The sequence below is a fragment of the Pleurodeles waltl genome, chromosome 3_2 (genome assembly GCF_031143425.1).
Source record: "Pleurodeles waltl isolate 20211129_DDA chromosome 3_2, aPleWal1.hap1.20221129, whole genome shotgun sequence".
In the NCBI taxonomy this organism is placed as follows: domain Eukaryota; kingdom Metazoa; phylum Chordata; class Amphibia; order Caudata; family Salamandridae; genus Pleurodeles; species Pleurodeles waltl.
Genome location: NC_090441.1, coordinates 117,855,663 through 117,873,426, shown reverse-complemented (window position 1 = coordinate 117,873,426; position 17,764 = coordinate 117,855,663). Strand labels below are relative to the sequence as shown.

General features: G+C 40.8%; 1 protein-coding gene across 1 annotated transcript in view; it reads right to left on the bottom strand.

Annotated features, from left to right (window-relative positions):
- SUMF2 (sulfatase modifying factor 2) overlaps positions 1–13,517 on the bottom strand; it is an 88,797-nt gene extending 75,280 nt beyond the window's left edge. The window contains exon 1 of the mRNA XM_069226943.1: positions 13,395–13,517. Coding sequence (XP_069083044.1) covers positions 13,395–13,494 — 100 coding nt within the window. The 5' untranslated portion in view covers positions 13,495–13,517. The remainder of the gene's footprint in view (positions 1–13,394) is intronic.
- Positions 13,518–17,764: the final 4,247 nt, after the last annotated feature.

Sequence of the window (17,764 nt, the reverse complement as noted above, 5' to 3'; positions counted from 1 at the left end):
GAGTCAGTCAAGCAGAAAGACAGAAGGGAGGAAACATTTTCAAAGAAATACAGCAAGTTTACTGCTGTGAACTAGCATACAAGGGAGAAAACTGAAAACACATGTACTCTCGCAGAACGCATCCTGAAAAAGAAAAAAACAGTTCCCAGAAAGTGAGCACTTGTGGAAGAATACATGGAGCCAGTCAGAGGGGTAGAAAACAGGCTATGCTTAACCTAGGAAGCAAGAATTGATCATGTTTGGGCCTCAAATTAACCAGGAAAGAGTTTAAATATCATTCTTGCACTGTGTGTCTCTCATTGAGAGTTTCCAGTTATAAAGCACAGCAACAACATGTGACATAAACAGTGGGACAATGAAGAATTCTGAACTGTAATTTTACACATTTTACCCAGATTATCCATTCTCTCAAACACTTTTATCAGCACTGGAAGTGGTGCTCAAATGTTTAAATTATATATAATGAGACAATTTTCCCCACTAAAGGGTGAGCTAGGAATGTCAGATGACCTGCATTTTACACTACATAATTCGAACTCACAGCCTATTACTATTCAGGTTTAAAAAAAAAAAACACTATCCAGCAGAAGTAACAGTGAGAAAACATAATGCCAAAATGAATCAAAGGCCATACTGAATTTGGAAATTAAGAAACCATTAGGCCATAATCTTTGTAAAGTATGCCTCCTTTTTATTGGTTCAGAGTAACTCCAAATACATAATCAGTGTAGAAGTGGTTTACATAAAGTATGCAGTGATCAGAAAAGCAAATTAAGTAGATGTTTAGTCTGTAAACCACCAGGGGTGTGGAATTTAATAAAATATCTACTTGTCCATGGGGCATGTTCTTTCAAAAAGCTACTTGTCCTGTAAAAAAATGATCTACCTGTCCCTTTGGTCCCGAGCACAGCGGCGACAAATTAAGGCAGAAATCTTATTATATAAGAGCTCTAATAATAGTCTCTCTGATTATCCCAGGGAATACTAGCAATGCCCTTATTTTCCCCACCTTTCTGCAGATCTACATACTTGGGCTGGAGGTAGTGATAAACAAAGGTTTCAGGGTTGGAATGTCCTTTTGACTCTGTGCAAACCTACTAAATTTCATGTTTTATGTCTTCTCTAATCTTTTCACATATTGGGAACGATTGGCTATTTACTCCTGACAAGGGCACAAATATAGCTTCTTCCAGGGTTAAGGAAAAAAGTGGTTCGAGGGAAAGTGAACCTATAAGCACTCAACATATTTTCAAATTAGCAAATCTACACATGCATCTTTGCTCATGTTAAAATACAGTTCACAAATATTATCTAGGAGTATGATTTCCTGGTGTACTTCTGTAAATTCTTGTGACTTCAAAAAATATTTTAATCTACACTAATGCAAATGCAAATACCATGGGTGCACAATTTTGACTTTCTTTAACAATTGGTCCCCTAATTAGGTCTGGTGTTAACCAAGGCCTTTTGTTTTTATTAAAATTCTATTTCTCTCTCTTCATCTGTTAGCTGCATTCGCTGTGAGTGATAGCATTCTGCTCTTTCACAAGGAGCATATCGGCACACAAAGTAGTTTTGTTCAGTGCCAGAAACTACTGTAGAAATGTGTGCTTTTTTTAGATCAAAAAATATTTTCCCATTCTGCCAATGTCTGTTACAATGTTGAAGAGCCAATCAATCAATCAACCAGGGGATTTGTAAAGCGCACTACTCACCCGTGAGGGTCTCATAGCTCCCACAACAATAATGTTTTTCAAAGGTCATGTCAAAATAAGACAGCTCCCACAATAATAATGTTTTTCAAAGGTCATGTCAAAATAAGACGTGCATTGATGAAACCAAAAAACTGACCACCGATTTCAGACCTATTGGCTTTGCTAGTGCTTGGTTATTTTCATATTTGCCATAAGCGTGTTCAAACTGGTTTAGCATTTCCCATTATGAACATTTTTGTAAATATTAACATGCATCAAAACATTTTACTGAATTATGCTTCAAGGAAATAGTACCAAAAAGTTCACAGTAATTTAACAAAACGTTTTTTTCCCTAGTTGCATTTTTTGTGAGCATTTTATTTTTAAAGCAAAGAATCCTCACTCTTGCTTTCAAGCTTCTGAAAATATTTGCATCTAATCAGACAGCATTCTGGGAACATTACATGTAGCTTCATATTGTTAAAATTTGCGAACGTGTGTACACATTTTTTTACTGGAATCACTGGCAGTAGTGCAGTCCGAGCTTACACCATGTATTTAGAACACTCACCCTAACAATAAAGGCTTCACATTAATGAACCATAAAAACAAGAATAAACATATGGACACAAATATTACATCAACTGCAAACAATTCCCTTTCCTGCTCCATAACAAGGTCCTGTAAACTGTCCGCCAAAGGGTTTGTGCTGCAGGGGGTTGGGCCTACTTGTCCCAAGGACAAAATAAACATCAAAACTTGTTGCCCTTGACCCCAAGCAATATGCCCTGGGCGGTGGCTATAGGAATTCCACACCCCAGACCACCCAACGGAAGTATTTAACAATCAATATCAAACTGGTTGACTAATATTCTCATCAAGCATTATTTATTTGGATACCTGTTAACAAAACTTTTATCATCGGCCCATATTGTTGTATTTGAGACAAAATAAAATAATTACATTATTTTTTCCTCTAAAATAAACACAATTCATATTTAGCACATGCATAGATTTTATGGGACCTATGCAATTACTTCTTTATACATTACACTGAAATAGGGCAGCAAATATACTACAAGTACAAACAACATAAATTTTAAAGGCCAAAAGAAATATTTGGCTTGAGTTACATCGGTGAATTGTGCACCAAACATGAGGTGACCGCTATTTTAGTTCAATTCACAGTCATTTTTGGACATTAAAAAATGCAATGAGAAGTACATAGGAGAAGACAGCTCTTTGTTTCAGTTATATAAAACCCTTAATGCATTCACTTATCAAATGTGTAGTTTACACAAGTGACCAATCAGCCACTTGAAAGCATTTTGCCCCCATTTTAAAGGTTTATCGTTTCATTATCGGGACCCAAGTGGAATTCTTTTCTCAGTCTCAAAGGTGTTTAGCGCCTTCCATGAAGTCACTGGTAAGTCTGCATAGAAGGCACAAACATCATGCTGAGGGGAACCCCTCATTTGCACTATAGAATGGTCTCATACAAGTGGATGGGGGTGAGATGGGGTTGCTGACCTTATCACACTAGCTTCATCCCAGTGAATTGCCTCTCACACACGTAAGGGATTAGGTGGTTAAAACATATAATAGGGAAGGGCTTCTGACAGTCGCAACAAAGAATGAACGTAAGGAGAAATCTGTTGGTGGTGTGGGAGCAGACATAGTACACCAAAATTCAGGATACCCCAAAATACAAAACACCCAAAATGTACCTCTGGTGATTGAGCTCCAGGGTTGATGTTGCTACAATAGGCACCCTCCCCATCAACAGTCCCAACATTAGTTTAGCAGAGTAGCAATTAAGCAACTCAATAACAGACTTCTAGATCAGAGAAAATATAAAGGGTTTTAGTACAAAATCTCCAAAAAAAAGCGGTCACAATAAATGGTAAATGCCATAAAGGCCCAAAATTACAAATACATAAGTGCAGTTTCATTGTGGCATGGCCAACAGTAGCAAATATTGAGCAAATCGGAGTACAGCACATCACAACTGCATAACACTATCCTACTTTTAAGAAAGCCTCGAGCATCATGCTGTCATAGGAAGATCAACTAATATGAAACGTTTCTAAGCAATAGGCTATATGCCAGTGGAGGAATACTAAGCATAGCAACAGAACTACAGCAGAAGAACCTTCAGAATCTGCAACATTAGGAACACAAGGAAATCAATTCACAAGCACACAAAGGAAAACCCTATTACATCACTTGTCTTTGCTTCTGAGGAGCCTGTGGGGAGAGAAGATGTGTCGAGGAACAAGACAGGAGGTGGAAGAGACAGAAGTGAGCAGCAGACAACCATATAAACAAAATTGAGTTTTCCACCAAATATGGCCTAACCAAAACATGTTATTACACACACGTTTATACAATATATTAAACTCATTTCAACTGTAACTGGTTATCATTTACACACTAAATTCAATACAAAAATCATTATTCATCCTCATTATTTTTTCGCAAAAATCTAAACCCCCCCAAAACACTTTAACATTTACAAGCTCAAGCAGATCACCACCAAGTTCCAACAGACCTAACTCCTACATGTAGAACAATGTCAATGATGAATGGTCCTGTGGAGCCAGGTGGGCTGAAAAGCATATTAAAATGCAAGTATGGGGCTTCTCCTGTGCACCTAACCTAACCCCATCATCATCAGGAGTAACCTCCTGTCAGTCAGTCAAGCCAGGGGAAATACAACCATTTTTGTAGGAGCATAACTTTCAAAATACCTTGTAAGGTATCCACAATATTAAGGAGCTTCAGGTATGGCACTTGTTGGGAAAAATGCAGAAACCCGCCTACCTCCTCTTCTGCCTTGCCTTGAATAAGCATAACATAGAATTAGCAACTAGGAGAAGTGGGGGCCCCAACAGGCTTTTGTACAGGGACATGTGAAAATTGCTTCCTTCTGATCGTAAGGCCCAGTCAAAGGTTGAGGGAGCAGTGTAATTGGGGCTCAGACCTGGATGTGCAAGCATGAGAGAAGGCTTGTGGATGGGAGGGGTATAGCCAGTAGATAGGTGAAGCCTACCATCAACATTCTAATGACCATATTGTACTCCAGAGCCTATACATCTTCAGATCTTCATTTAAGAGCAGCCAGTCTTTTAGTATCAGACTCCCCTTGACTTGTAATAAAAAAAAGCGTTGCAAATAAAGTACCAACAAAGACATTTAGCTAATTCCATTGTGGAAATAAAATACGATTGCAGCCTATTTATTCCCAAATCTTTCTTGCTGCCTTATTATTCCTGGGGGGTGGACATGAATGTTTTAGTTTCTGCATGATGCTTTGAATTTCAGGTCTGTAACCCGAGTAACAGAACAAAGATCTCAAGGGAGGGATATCTTTTGTGGGTATTTCAATTTCGGGTGGTCTGCCAATGTGTTTTCTCTTTGCAGAGCCCTTGTTTGTTTGAGTGGTCCAGATCTTGTCCTAATAGTCCTGGTAACATCTCCACACAGACTTATCAAAAATGCAAACCAGCCTACATCCTACGGCCGCAAAACATGGCAGAGATGTCCTCAGAAGAGGAGCTGAGGAACGTGATGTGACAGATAAGCAAGATTTATCAGACTTACACTGTCTTGTACGTACATGGAGTGACAGCTTCAATAAACAGATAAAGAGAAAAAATAATTTTTAGAAAGAGAGTGTAAACACTCCAAACACAATATAATGCCCTACAAGTGTAAGGCTTAATGTGTGAAAAGGAGGGCTTGGAGGTGCAGAGAAAGCGTACATAATTTCCAAATAGTCAGTGCAGTTTTACATGGTGAGTCAACTATAGCTTAATAGGAAACAGCACTAATAACCCATACGTATGACAGAAATAACCTCACACTCACAATCAATCATGCCACTGGTTCATTTCTTCAAACGCAAAGATGGCACATAGTGACATCACATATTCTCGAATGTGCAGATACAGGAGGGTAAAAGAGGAAACAATGCATCTCCAAGATGACAATGCCATGCTGTTGGCTAATGCAATGGGGATGGTAAATATTGCCACATGTATATTCCCTCACATCTGGGTTGTAGTTTGTACAATACTTTTGTCTACCACTGGCTGCCAAGAGTTATTTGATCTGGTCATTCAAACTAATTCAACATTAAATAACATTTTCAGAATTAAATGTAAAGCACATTAGGCTTCATAATAAAGACAGACATGTATTATAATCAAACTACGAATGTTTACTAAAAAGTTTAAATATTTACAGAAAGCAAAATACACGGTTAGAAGTCAGTCAATTGGTCATTTAAAATCAAGAAATAGCATGAAGCTCAGGACAAAATAAAAATAATAAAATAGCAGTACATTGTATAGTTTGGCTCAAGTAAAATTAGTCATAAACCAGATGCCAGACCAACATAGGTTTGCCTTCTAAATATCAGGGGAGTGAACCCACAACCCTTAGGATGTGGCCTCCTTTACAGGAGATTACAAAAAGCAAACCATACATTTGATGCATATTTGCAAACAACCCATGAACTCAACCAATCATTTCAAAGAAAGAGCATTACAGTTTGAAATCACATTACCTCATAGTCGATCTTGCTCGCCCCAGCCATTGCCAGTGAGCTTGTCTCTTGTTGACAGTACTGCTAAAAAGACCACACCTTCCAGTTTCCCACCCCTTCAAGATAGCCGACTTCCTGTTCCCAACCTACTTATATAAAAAGGAAGTTGATGCTTATCACTTCCTGTTTCTTATCTTCCTGGAGCATTGTCTCAAAATGTCAAGATCCTGCTTTAATGGATCACTGCAAAGTCAGAGGCCTGCATCAGCAAGCTTGTATGGCGAGTCAGGATCTGACCATGTGTATCTGAAGGCAATGCGGAAGCACGGCATGCATTCTTACCACTTTGTCTGCCTCTTTGTGCTCTGGCTACAGAGCGGTCCAGCAATAATTGTAAACTCAGAAGCTCTTCTTCAGCAGTCTAGTTAGTTGAGGTCCTGAGGGGCAGACCTGGTAGACTCAGTTTCTCCACACAGCCACCAGATTTATTTTGTGTGACCCTGCTGTCTGCAAAAACAGGAAAACAATATGCTTCAGTGGAGTAGAACCACCAGAGTAGAAGGGTAGTCAAAACGATTCTCTTCCTGTTAAGTCATCTGGTGAATTCAGGCTTGCGTAGGATATCAAGACAGAACTAGTAGATTCGCTATACCAAATTCAGGGTGACAACTCTGCAAGAGATTTTTCCACTCATCAAACAAGGAGATTTCTTGACATCACTGGATCTTCTAGATGCCTAGCTACATATTCTGATCCAAACCAGTTTGCAAATGCTCCTACGCTTGAGTGTGTAGGATTAACATTATCAATTTTAGGTACTCCCATTTGGTCTCCCATCTTGTCCGAGGGTATTTACTAAAGGTATGGCTCAGTTGATATGGGTTTTACATTCTAAAGGAATCCAAGTACTTTCTTATTTGGATGACTGACTGATCTCTTGTTCTTCATTTTCTAAGGCCTTGCCCCATGTTCAAGATGTATACAGAATCGTGCAAGATCAAAGATGTTTGTTAAACCTCAAAGAATCCTGCATTATCCCAACACAGGGCTTACATTTCATCAATGCTCATTTCATGACAGAAGACGGAAAGGTTTTCTTTCCGGAGGACAGAAAGCTCAACATCAAAGCGAAGACTGAGTCTTTCTTGGCAGACTCTGCTCCTACTGTGAGACAGTGGTTGAGGATACAAGGCATCATGGCATATGGCATCAACACTGGTAGCTCTCCCTTGAGCCTGCCTCCTCTTATACCCATTGATCCACCTTTTATTTGGTCACTGGGAGCCATTTGTTTGGTCACTGGGAGACGATTTCTCAGGATTTTATGACGAGGGTTCCAGTGAGTGTTCAGATACAGGAGAATCTGGGTTGGTGGATGAAGGGTGAGAATTTGAACAGGAATCAGCTTTTTCTTCAATGAAAGTAGTAACTACAGATGCCAGCAAGCAAGCTAGACTGAGGTGCCATTCTGGAAGGTGTGACACCTCAAGGGAAATGGTCAGTTTCGCAGTCAACACATTTTTCAAATTGGAAGGAGCTAAATACAGTCTATCTTGCTTTGGATAGACCGAGGATGGAGACTGCTGGTCCTAGGAAACACACAGAGAAGTATAAACATATTGAAGAGCTGGAGAATGATCACACACACCAAACTTCTTGAGCAAATTAGATTTTCAGCACCTCAATAAACAGGCTGTTGATGAGGCTGTTAATGATGCCCAATTGAAGAAACAGTGTATGGATCAGGATGATAAGCCTGATGCTTCTCTTGGGGGAATAAGTGAAGAGGAAGGTGCTGTGTGATAGGCTTGGGTACATTAGGAAAGATCTTGGCTTTCCCCAAAGACTGTGGAGGAAGATGGTTTTTAAGCCCAATACAGAGGGACTGTCTAAATTGAACTCCCTTTCCATGACGTTATCAAGGACTTTGTTGTAAAGGAATGAAAAGATGTCAACAAACACAATATCCTTTGCTTTCTCCATAAACGTTATCTGGTGGAACATTTTTATGAGCAAATTCCCCAAGTACCAAGGGTCATTTTGAGTCTTCCTTCAATGGCATCATCCTCATCCCTCTCCTCTCCTGTGAGGAAGCTACTTCATCAGACCTTCTTTACAGAAAGATTGAATCCTCTCTTAAAAGGACTTTTGTGGCTGCCCATTTTGGGGTGAGAGCCAGTTCATATGTGGCATACGCCTCTGAGGTCCAGTTGAAGGATTTTCAGAAATTATTTCATTGTCTCCAAGAAAAAGCTGACCCTACATAGATTCTGGTCCAGATGGAGGTTGTATTGCAGTTTCTTTCAGATGTTACCTTTGATAACTTGTGGGCTTTTGTCTTCAGGGACAGCAGTAGCTGGACAGGATACCCTTTAGATGAAGCCTTAAAAACTGGAATCAACTCAACGATCTCTAGTGCAAAAACTCCTGTTTACTGGATTGAAACTGCTCCAATTAACTTTATGAGATGATTTCATAATCTGCAGAAGAGAAGATTTAAAAACCTTCTGAGTTTCTTCCTGGCAATAAGTCCTTAGTCCAAACACAGAATCAAGAGTGGTAGGAGGTGAAACGCTCTTTTCCCTTTCACGGCCGCCCTCACGGTGACTCGCTTGCCAACAAAACCCAGACTATCTGGCAGTGGGAGCCAGGCTTCAGAATTTTCTTCCCCAATGGTGGGCCCAGGTAGAGGATTAGTGGGCCCTTTCAATAATCAAGAAGGTTTCAAGAAGATTCCTCCAGTCCTGGTGTTTAGGATTACTGTCTAATCAAAAGACATCACAAAGAAAGAAGCTATGTGGTTAGGTGTGGGAAAAATTACTTCTAGAGAAGGCAGTAATTCCAGTCTTGCATCACCAAAAAGGGGAGGGGTTTTATTCACCCTTTTCTTCCAGTCAAAAAACCTGATGGGATTCTGCCCCATCCTGAATCTCAAGCCATTCAACCGTTAAGTCCACCTGGAGAAATTCACCATGGTCAGATAATCCCTTTACTTCACAAGGGCGAATTTTTAGCAACTGTGGACATCAAGAATGCTTCTTTTCATGTACCAGTGAATTCCAACAGTCAACCCTTCCTGGGGCTGTGTGTGAATCACATACATTTCTAGTTTCAAGTTCTACTGTTCGGGATGTCAACGTCACCTCCGACTTTCACCAAAGCACTGGCTCCTGTGGTAGAATCCTTACAAATCAACAGGTTCTCCATTTTTATGTACCTCGATGACTGCCTAGTTTCTTCTTCCTCTTTTCTTAATGCTCGGGTAGCGGTGGTGGCAATGACAACTCTTCTTCAGCAGCTCGGCTTCAAGTTGAACACTCAGAAGTCCAACCTGGTGCCAGCCCAGGTCAGATGTTTCATCAGTGCACTATTCGACACACAAGAAAGGGGGTGTTTCTTCCCTCAGGATAGGATACAGTCTCTTCGGATGACTCTTTGTGAGCTACTACAGATGTCATTGATTCCGGCGAGATTCTGGTTAAAGTTCCAGGGTTTCATGGCAGCAACAACGGGGTTGGTCCTTGGGCCCATTTTCATTTGAAACCATTAGTGAACCATCTCCTTGGACACTGAGACCCAACCAGCCAGCAGTACGAATTTCCAGTGCAGGTCACTCAGGAAATAGGCCAGGTGCTCAGATGGTGGCTCCATACCCCAATCTTGAGAATGGGGGACCCCTATCCAACTATCTGTCCAGCTACTGTTGACAACAGATGCCAGTCTCTGGGGGTAGGAATCAGCCTTGTTGGACTGGAGGAGCAGCGGCCTGCTCAGGCGAGCTGTCAATCATCCAACTGGAGGGGACTGGCTGCAGTCTTAAAAGCAGTCTGCTTTTTTCAGTCACAGTTGGCGAGTTGGGATGTGGTCATGTGGACTGACAATCAGATGACTCACTGCTACCTCAATCATCAGGAGGGGACAATGTAATCCTGCTTAAGCCCTCTGGCAACTCAAATTTGTTCATAGGCGGAGGCTCATGTGCTCTCCCTGAAGGCAGCATATATCCGACTATCCTTGAACGTTCATGCTAACAATCTGAATCGGAATTTACCCTCATCTCTATCATTCCATCTTGCACTCCACAGTTTCAGCAAATTTGTCATTTGTTTGGATCCCCGAGGATGGATCTGTTTACCTCCCATCAGGCTTCCTTACTTCCACTTTTTTGTTTGGAAATGTATTGTCCACAGGCGCGGGCAGCCTGTCGCCAGCCTTGGCCAGCGGGGCTTCTATATGCCTTCCCTTTTCTTCCCCTCCTCCCAAAGGTGCACCAGAAGATTCGGTGAGGGAGGATACCATTGACTCTTGTGACTCTCTTTTTGCCACATCACCCATGGTTCTTGCTTTTTATACCCCTGTCCAAGCGGAGGTTATTTTGGTTTCCAATTGCTTCTTCTCATCTTCAGTTTCCTCTCCTATCTTTGATTCAGGTGAAGTGATTAGGTCTGAGGGCCTGGAACTTAAAAGAGTGAGTTTGGTGTCTTTTGAGTGTTCGGTTCCAGTTGCCGAAGAACTTCAGAAATCCAGAAAATTGTCGACCAGGCCATCTTATCAGATGCTTTGGAATACTTTTTCTGCCTGGTGTGTGAAAAAGGCCTTGGACCCTCTGTTGGTTGGCTCACTTCAGATTTTGGACTACCTGCAAGAGGAGATTTTGTTTATCTGGCTCCCTCTACTTTAGCAGCAAGGCGGGTGGCCATCTGTGCATTTAAAAGAGTCAGGAGTGAACTTCTCCATGTTGCTCCCCTGGTTCATAGGTTGGTAAAATGTTTCTGTTTGCAGAAACTGTCCCTTCCAGTCAAGTAACCAGTTTGGGATCCGCTCATTGTTTTGCAGGGATTACAGTTACATTCCTTTGAACCCTTAGACACAGCCCTATTATGATGATTAACAATAAAAATGGTTTTTTTTTATTAACCATTACGTCTACTAGGGTGAATGGGGATCTGGGCTCTCTAGTGATTTCTGTTCCATATCTTACCATCCTTCCCGACAGGGTGATCCTTAAGTCTGATTCCAAACTCATTCCCAAGATGTCTTCGAAGTTCTATTTAGATCAAGAAATTGTGTTACCCGACACTGTGTTTCCAATTTTAGGGATAGATTATCAGGGTCATGATCTTTCCTCTCTTTATGTTCAAAGAGCTCTTCTGTGTTATTTGACCCATACTCAGGATTTTTGTCTTTCGCACAATTTTTGTTTCTTTTGGTAATGTCAACAAAGGGAAGAAGGTTTCTTCCTCTACTATGAGTAGATGGATTTGGGAGGCAAATGATTCTTTCACAGGCTTATGATTCTGTTGGGGAGCAACCTCCTACACAAGTTCAGGGCCATTCTACTAGGCCAATCTCGGCACCTCGGACAGATGCTGGTGGGGTTTTCAGTCCTGGAATCTGCAGAGCGGTAACGTGGGTTTCTCATCATACATTCATTGACCATTATCACCTTGTTGTTATTTATAATCTTTCTGACAATTTTTGTGTTCATGTACTCAAAATGGCAATGAAGTAATGGTGGTCTGTAATAAAGTACTGTGTTTCACGGTGCAAAATTCTGTTTGCTTGTGAATTCCCATTCAGTGAGGACTGGGACGAGTCCCTACCTCACTCCCAGTGAGTATTCATTCTGCACCTTTTTCTTTTCAGTACACTTGATACTTACATGCTGTAGGGATGGGGGAGGAAGCTTTACTCCATGTGTTCATGAAAAAAGAAAAGACACTTAGGTAGGTGCTTCCTGTGGTGGGCTGGCACCGTAATTCAGTAATGACTAGAACTAGGGGCAACAAATCATGGTAATGAATTTCACCAGTAAGTAATGGTTTCACTAGTCTGAGTCCAAGTCTTCCTCATCATAGTCAGGGGTTGCCATCCCTCATAGCCCAGGAGATAATTGCTTCAATCTCAGATTGGGGTTCGATATAAGGGGTAGGCATCAACTTGATATCAGTAGTTTAGAAACTGGAAGGACGCCATCTTGGAGGGATGGAAAACTGTAATGTGTGTGGTTTTGACTATGGAGGATCTGTTGACAGGAGACAAGCCCACTAGTAATGACTGTGGCACAGAAGACCTGGGGTAATTGATATTACCAGTAAATAACCAAGCCATTATTACTAATTCCAGATTCACATAATACAATTCTCATCTTGGTGTCCTCCAGATATGACTGGCAGATGATATGTTAAACAATTTGCAAACACGGTTTCACCCAATACAGACACACTATGGTCCCAATAGGCCCTACAATTAACTTCTTTAACACAGCATTCGACAAAGCGTCACGTTGTACATAGAAAAGAAACATCACGTTTCCATTTTTTACAAAAAAAAGCTATTGTGTGCTTCGTACGTGGTGAGGTAAGGACAGAAGACAGTAGTGCGCTGAATAAGATGGCTGCATGCAATTAATAGCATTTTGAAATTGGGGGCAAGGTTGCCCAATATCAAAATAAACAGTTTCTCAACAGAATATCTTGATTAAACTGTATATTAATCACATCGTGTTAATAACATTAACAAAACAACTAAATCAACAACATTTTAAAACTCGAACTGATGGCTTGGAAGAAATGTGATTTTAGCGTAATGCACACGAACACAATTGTGAGCAAAACCAATATATGGAAAATAAGAAGAACCTTGGAAATAAACTTCTATTCATACTCAGTGACATAAACCATTAAAGATTGCAGCACCGAGAACGTTAAAGCAAAAGCAAGGCTTCTAAATACGCAAAATAAATTATTGTTGCTCCTATTTCTGCAGAAGCTAACAAACGAAATACACTATTACTTAGTAATTCCGATATAAAGTTGCTAGTTGAAGTGCAGCAGTCACTTATACTTAATACGAGACCAAAAATAATGGCCGAGCTAACAAGTAGGAACCAGGAACTGGCGCAAACTGCGTGCTACAATTGAAAACACAGTATAATTAGGAGACAAATAATCAAAAAAGTCAACTTTTTAAAAACATGTAACGAAAGGTACGCGAAGCATATTATAAATCCAACCGTGAACTCTTTGGAAGTGGGGGGGTAGTCTACTTAGTGGGGCTGAGCAAATAATGTGATATTTATTTTCATAAAACAGGGGCTGTCCTTCAAACGGCAAGACAGTGTGGCACCATAACAATGCAACATCACTGACCTTGCTGAGCCTCATTCCCTAACATCCAACACAGGGGAAGCAGGCACAACAGCAGCAACTGACTGTGCGCCGCCATCGCCTCAAAGAGGAGTTCGAGCATCTGCCAATGGAAGCGCAGAAGCGAAATGCCGCGTGAACTTCCGTAAAGGTTACGTAAATAAGTCAGCCATTGTAACCTAGAACGTTTGCCTACTTGCCTGTATAAAAAAGTAAACTGTATCAGTAGAAACTGTTTAACACAACAAAAAATAAAACTAATTTATTTTACCAGTTTTAGAAGGCAAAAGTCTTTATACTAAAAAAAAAAGTACGATTGTATGCAGCTACTATTGTTTTCATTTTGGTAGAAATAATATTGAATTAATCTGCGTTGCTAGTTCTAAAAGCAACATATCGTTGTACAGCAGCCACTGTGCCGGTTTGGTAAGGTAGTCTCTTATACTAACGATACACGTTCGCTTTTTCAAAAGACTCATGAGCGAGTAGGGGGAGGGTCTTCCTCCTATTTCAGTGGCAAAAGATGTTGTCTGGTACGCAGTAAGGTGCGCGGCTTAACTTAATGGCCATCTTGGAATGGTGAACATGACCAAAAGATCAGAAAAGTTATGTTTAAAGAAACCGAACAATTGCTTTTGAATTTTTGAAATCAGGCAGCTTTTACATTAATGCACTTTAGTTCTTCAAATGTAAAAACGTTTTGTATTTTTTTTTCTGTAAACTGTATCAGGCGGTATAAAGAAAGTGAGAATGTCCTACCCTTAATGATATCACAATAAGCAATGTCATGCCCTTATAATATTCCCATACATGCCAACACACCAGATTCAGGCAGGAGATTCTAAAGCCAAAAATGGCTTTTTATAGCTTTCCTGAAATTTTCCTCATTTCACTGCAAGTCAATAGAGGAAATGAAATACCCCAATTTATTTTTGAAAACCTCTCTCTTTCCCACTTACACATGTTGGCATTTATGTATTCCTCACTTACAATGTGAAATAGGCCTATTTTAGAAAAAACATTAAGCTAATATATTTATGCAAGATTGTGACAAAAAGAATGTTTTGGATTTACGTTTTATAAATAAGATATATTTCCACCTTTTAGTATTGAATTGAGCTCAGAAATAGCTGTAAGGGGCATTCCTTTTAAACAAACGTGTGGAACTCGAGATTACATTTTATCTGTGAGTAAGTCGAAATATAAAATCAATGTTGAAAAAAGTAGAAATGTTGGTTTAAAACAAGCTAACTTAAGGCCTGATTTATGAAAAGTTAGCGCCGCCCTTATGTCATTTTTTGATGCAAAAGTGTTGCAAACTTACAAAATATAACTATATTTTGTAAGTTTGCACTGCTTTCGCGTAAAAAAATGACGCGAAGGCGGCACTAACTTTTCATAAATCAGGTCCTTAGTGTTTGTCATCATTCTTTAATGTGATGTAGCACTACACCGCATGATTAACTTGCTGCTTCATTCTCCGCTAGAATAAACATTTACTAAGGTCCACGGACCAAACTAAAGACTTTACTGAATGCTGTGAACGAACTGTAATTTCCCAAGTTTGAATTTAGCTGTCTCGGGCTGAATAACATGCTATGTAACCATTGTGTCCCCATGTAGTAGACAATGTAAAAACAGAATCCAATGCAGTGTAAGAAAATCCTCAAATATAACATGTTGCAACTGTTTCTCTTTTCTTGATTCCGATTACCTACGTGCCAACATTTTAAAAGAGGAAGGTGGAAGTTTTTAAACAATAATTGGGAGAATGTATTCCTCCCATTGACTTTTATTGAAGCAGAGACAATTTCAGACAGCTAAAAAGTCAGTTTTGGCTTCAATAATTAGGAGTTTCATGCCTGAGCTGGGTCTGTTGACATATATTCATGAGAATCATGTGCTAATGCTGTGAATGTATGAGCCTTTTGTCTAAAATACTACAAAATAATGTGATTTGGGGAAAAACAAAGGAGTCTTTTTTCCACTCTTAGAACGCAAATCTGGGTTAGTTTGGGGTCTGAACGCTCCTCAGTTTAGGACTCTCTGTGTGTGGGCTTAGCACTTTGACTTAATTTCCATTTGAATAATATGCAAGTGTGCCTTGTACTTTGAATAAACTTGAAATAAGTCTTTAAACTTGAGATCTTGGTGTTTGTCCTCCTTTAACTCCATTGTGTTGGCATGACAAGGCATTTCTACACCACTCCCGGTCGGAGATCGCCAGCACGGAGAGGGGTGAACAAAGACAAGAGTGGGCTTGCGCACTGTCACCTGCATTTTTGAGAGTAAACCAAATGTACTAGATCTATTTTTTTTAAACAGTCTAACGTGCTGTTCATGCATGTTTGATTCCTGCTGGTTTTCTTTTACCCAGCTTCAAAGTACAAAATTACTGGTTATTTGATATCTTTGGGAGCCATTCAGGCTACCAAATTAATTTGACCAAATCACTAATCTTTCCCCTGTCCGGGGGAATCCTGAACCACCCAACCAACTGCGTGGCACCTCTGGTTCTAGAGGGCTTCCAATACTTGTGAATCTACATTACCTGGGACCCAAAAGTATATTTACAAAGGTATTTGTTACTGAAACTAGACAGGCTTAAAAGAGACATGGTACACCGGAGGACCCTTCCTCTCTCCCTAATGGGCAGAGCAGCACTCTATAATATGATGACCGTCCCGCACCTCCTCTATATCCTCCAAAATATGCCCTTACCAGTTCCTCCTGAGTTAATCAGGAAAATTGACCATCAAGTCTGTCTCCTGCTTTGGAACGGAGGGGCCCGTGTATTGTGCCGATTACGCTTCAGACGGTGGCTTTGCAGTACCTCATCTCTCAAGTGCTACTAGGCTATGCAGCTGTTAGTGGTTGATGACTTCGTATTCTTGGACCATCAGGAACCAGCCTAATAAGTGGACTGGGAAGCCATGAGTCGCAGAGGACATGAAATTATCCTATACCTTAGGAAACAGGAACAAGCGTTGCCGACACACACTCAGGCGGTGGTCAGGGTATGGAGGGAGGCCACTGACTACGATGACTCCACTGTGGGACTGTGTCTTGCTGTCTGAGGTGGGAGGCCTGACTGGTTTCTCGAAATTGGAGCTAATTGGAATAGAATAGCTGGGGGATGTCTGGCGGGGACAAGCCTTTATACAATTTCAGAACCTTCACCAAGAGTTTGAACAGGCTGAGATGGAGAAATATAGGTACGTGCAATTGGGACATGCCGTTCAGTGTCATATAGTGGAGGGAAAGCAACTTCCTGAGGCATCCCCCCCCTAGAAAACCGTCTCATCATGGAGCCCATTTCCAAAAACGCGATTTCCGTGATCTATAGAAAACTGGTGAATAACTCCCAGGATCCACTGGTAGCACTGAGAAGGGCATGGGGTGAGGATCTAGGAGACATTCAGGACGATGACTGGCCAGAAGCCAAAGTCTGAGGGAAATAGAGATCTGGGCCAGGTTCCAGCTAGTTCAACTGAGGACACTGCACAGGTCCTACAACTCCAAAACCTCCTCCACAAAATAGGTAGAGCACACTCTCCAGTATATCTCCATGGGTGTGACTGGGAAGATACCCTCTTCCATATTCTGTGGGAATGCCCAGTGATATACCTGTGTTGGCTGGAAGCTACGGAAAGGACGTCCTGAGTTCTATCACAAGAGGTTTTCCTGAACCCCAAATGGCTCCTTCTGATGCTATCAATGGAGAAATCCCGGCCGAAATACCAGGGGATCTGGCTACTGATGGCAGCAGGGGCAGCAGGGGTAGTCAAGTGCAATATTGCAACAGCTTGGGGGATGACCACCCACCTAAAATTGAAGATTGGGAGTCTGACCTAGACTAGTGCCAGAGGGTGGAAAAGGTGATTTACCAAAGTTGTGGCTGTCCCAAAAAATGGGAGAAGGTGTAGGGGGCATGGCGAGTCTATCAAGGTTACTGAAGGTAGGTAAAGAGGATCGGGGGATCGGATGGGATAGTTACTGTTAGTTATCACATGGCTGACCTTAGGATTGTGCAGAGGTCTTCTTTTCATCATGAATTGGTAAACATATCTGGTGGATGTTTTACTGTGGCGTGCATATACATTTTGGCATGCTAAGTAACCCCTGGATATTGTTTTTGGATTTTGTTCTGGAGTTGTTCATGGGATCAATGTTTGTTTTTTGTCTGTTTCCCCTCCTTGTTCTCTTGTCTTTGTCTGTCTGTCATATTCCATATAAATTACAGTTTTAACTCTGAAGGGACATTCAGTCCCGAAATGCATTGAGTTTCACGAGTTACCAGCAACGATGTTTGGATGAAGGAATTGTGAACCGTGAATATCATAACACATGTTGTGTTGATTTATTTATGAAAA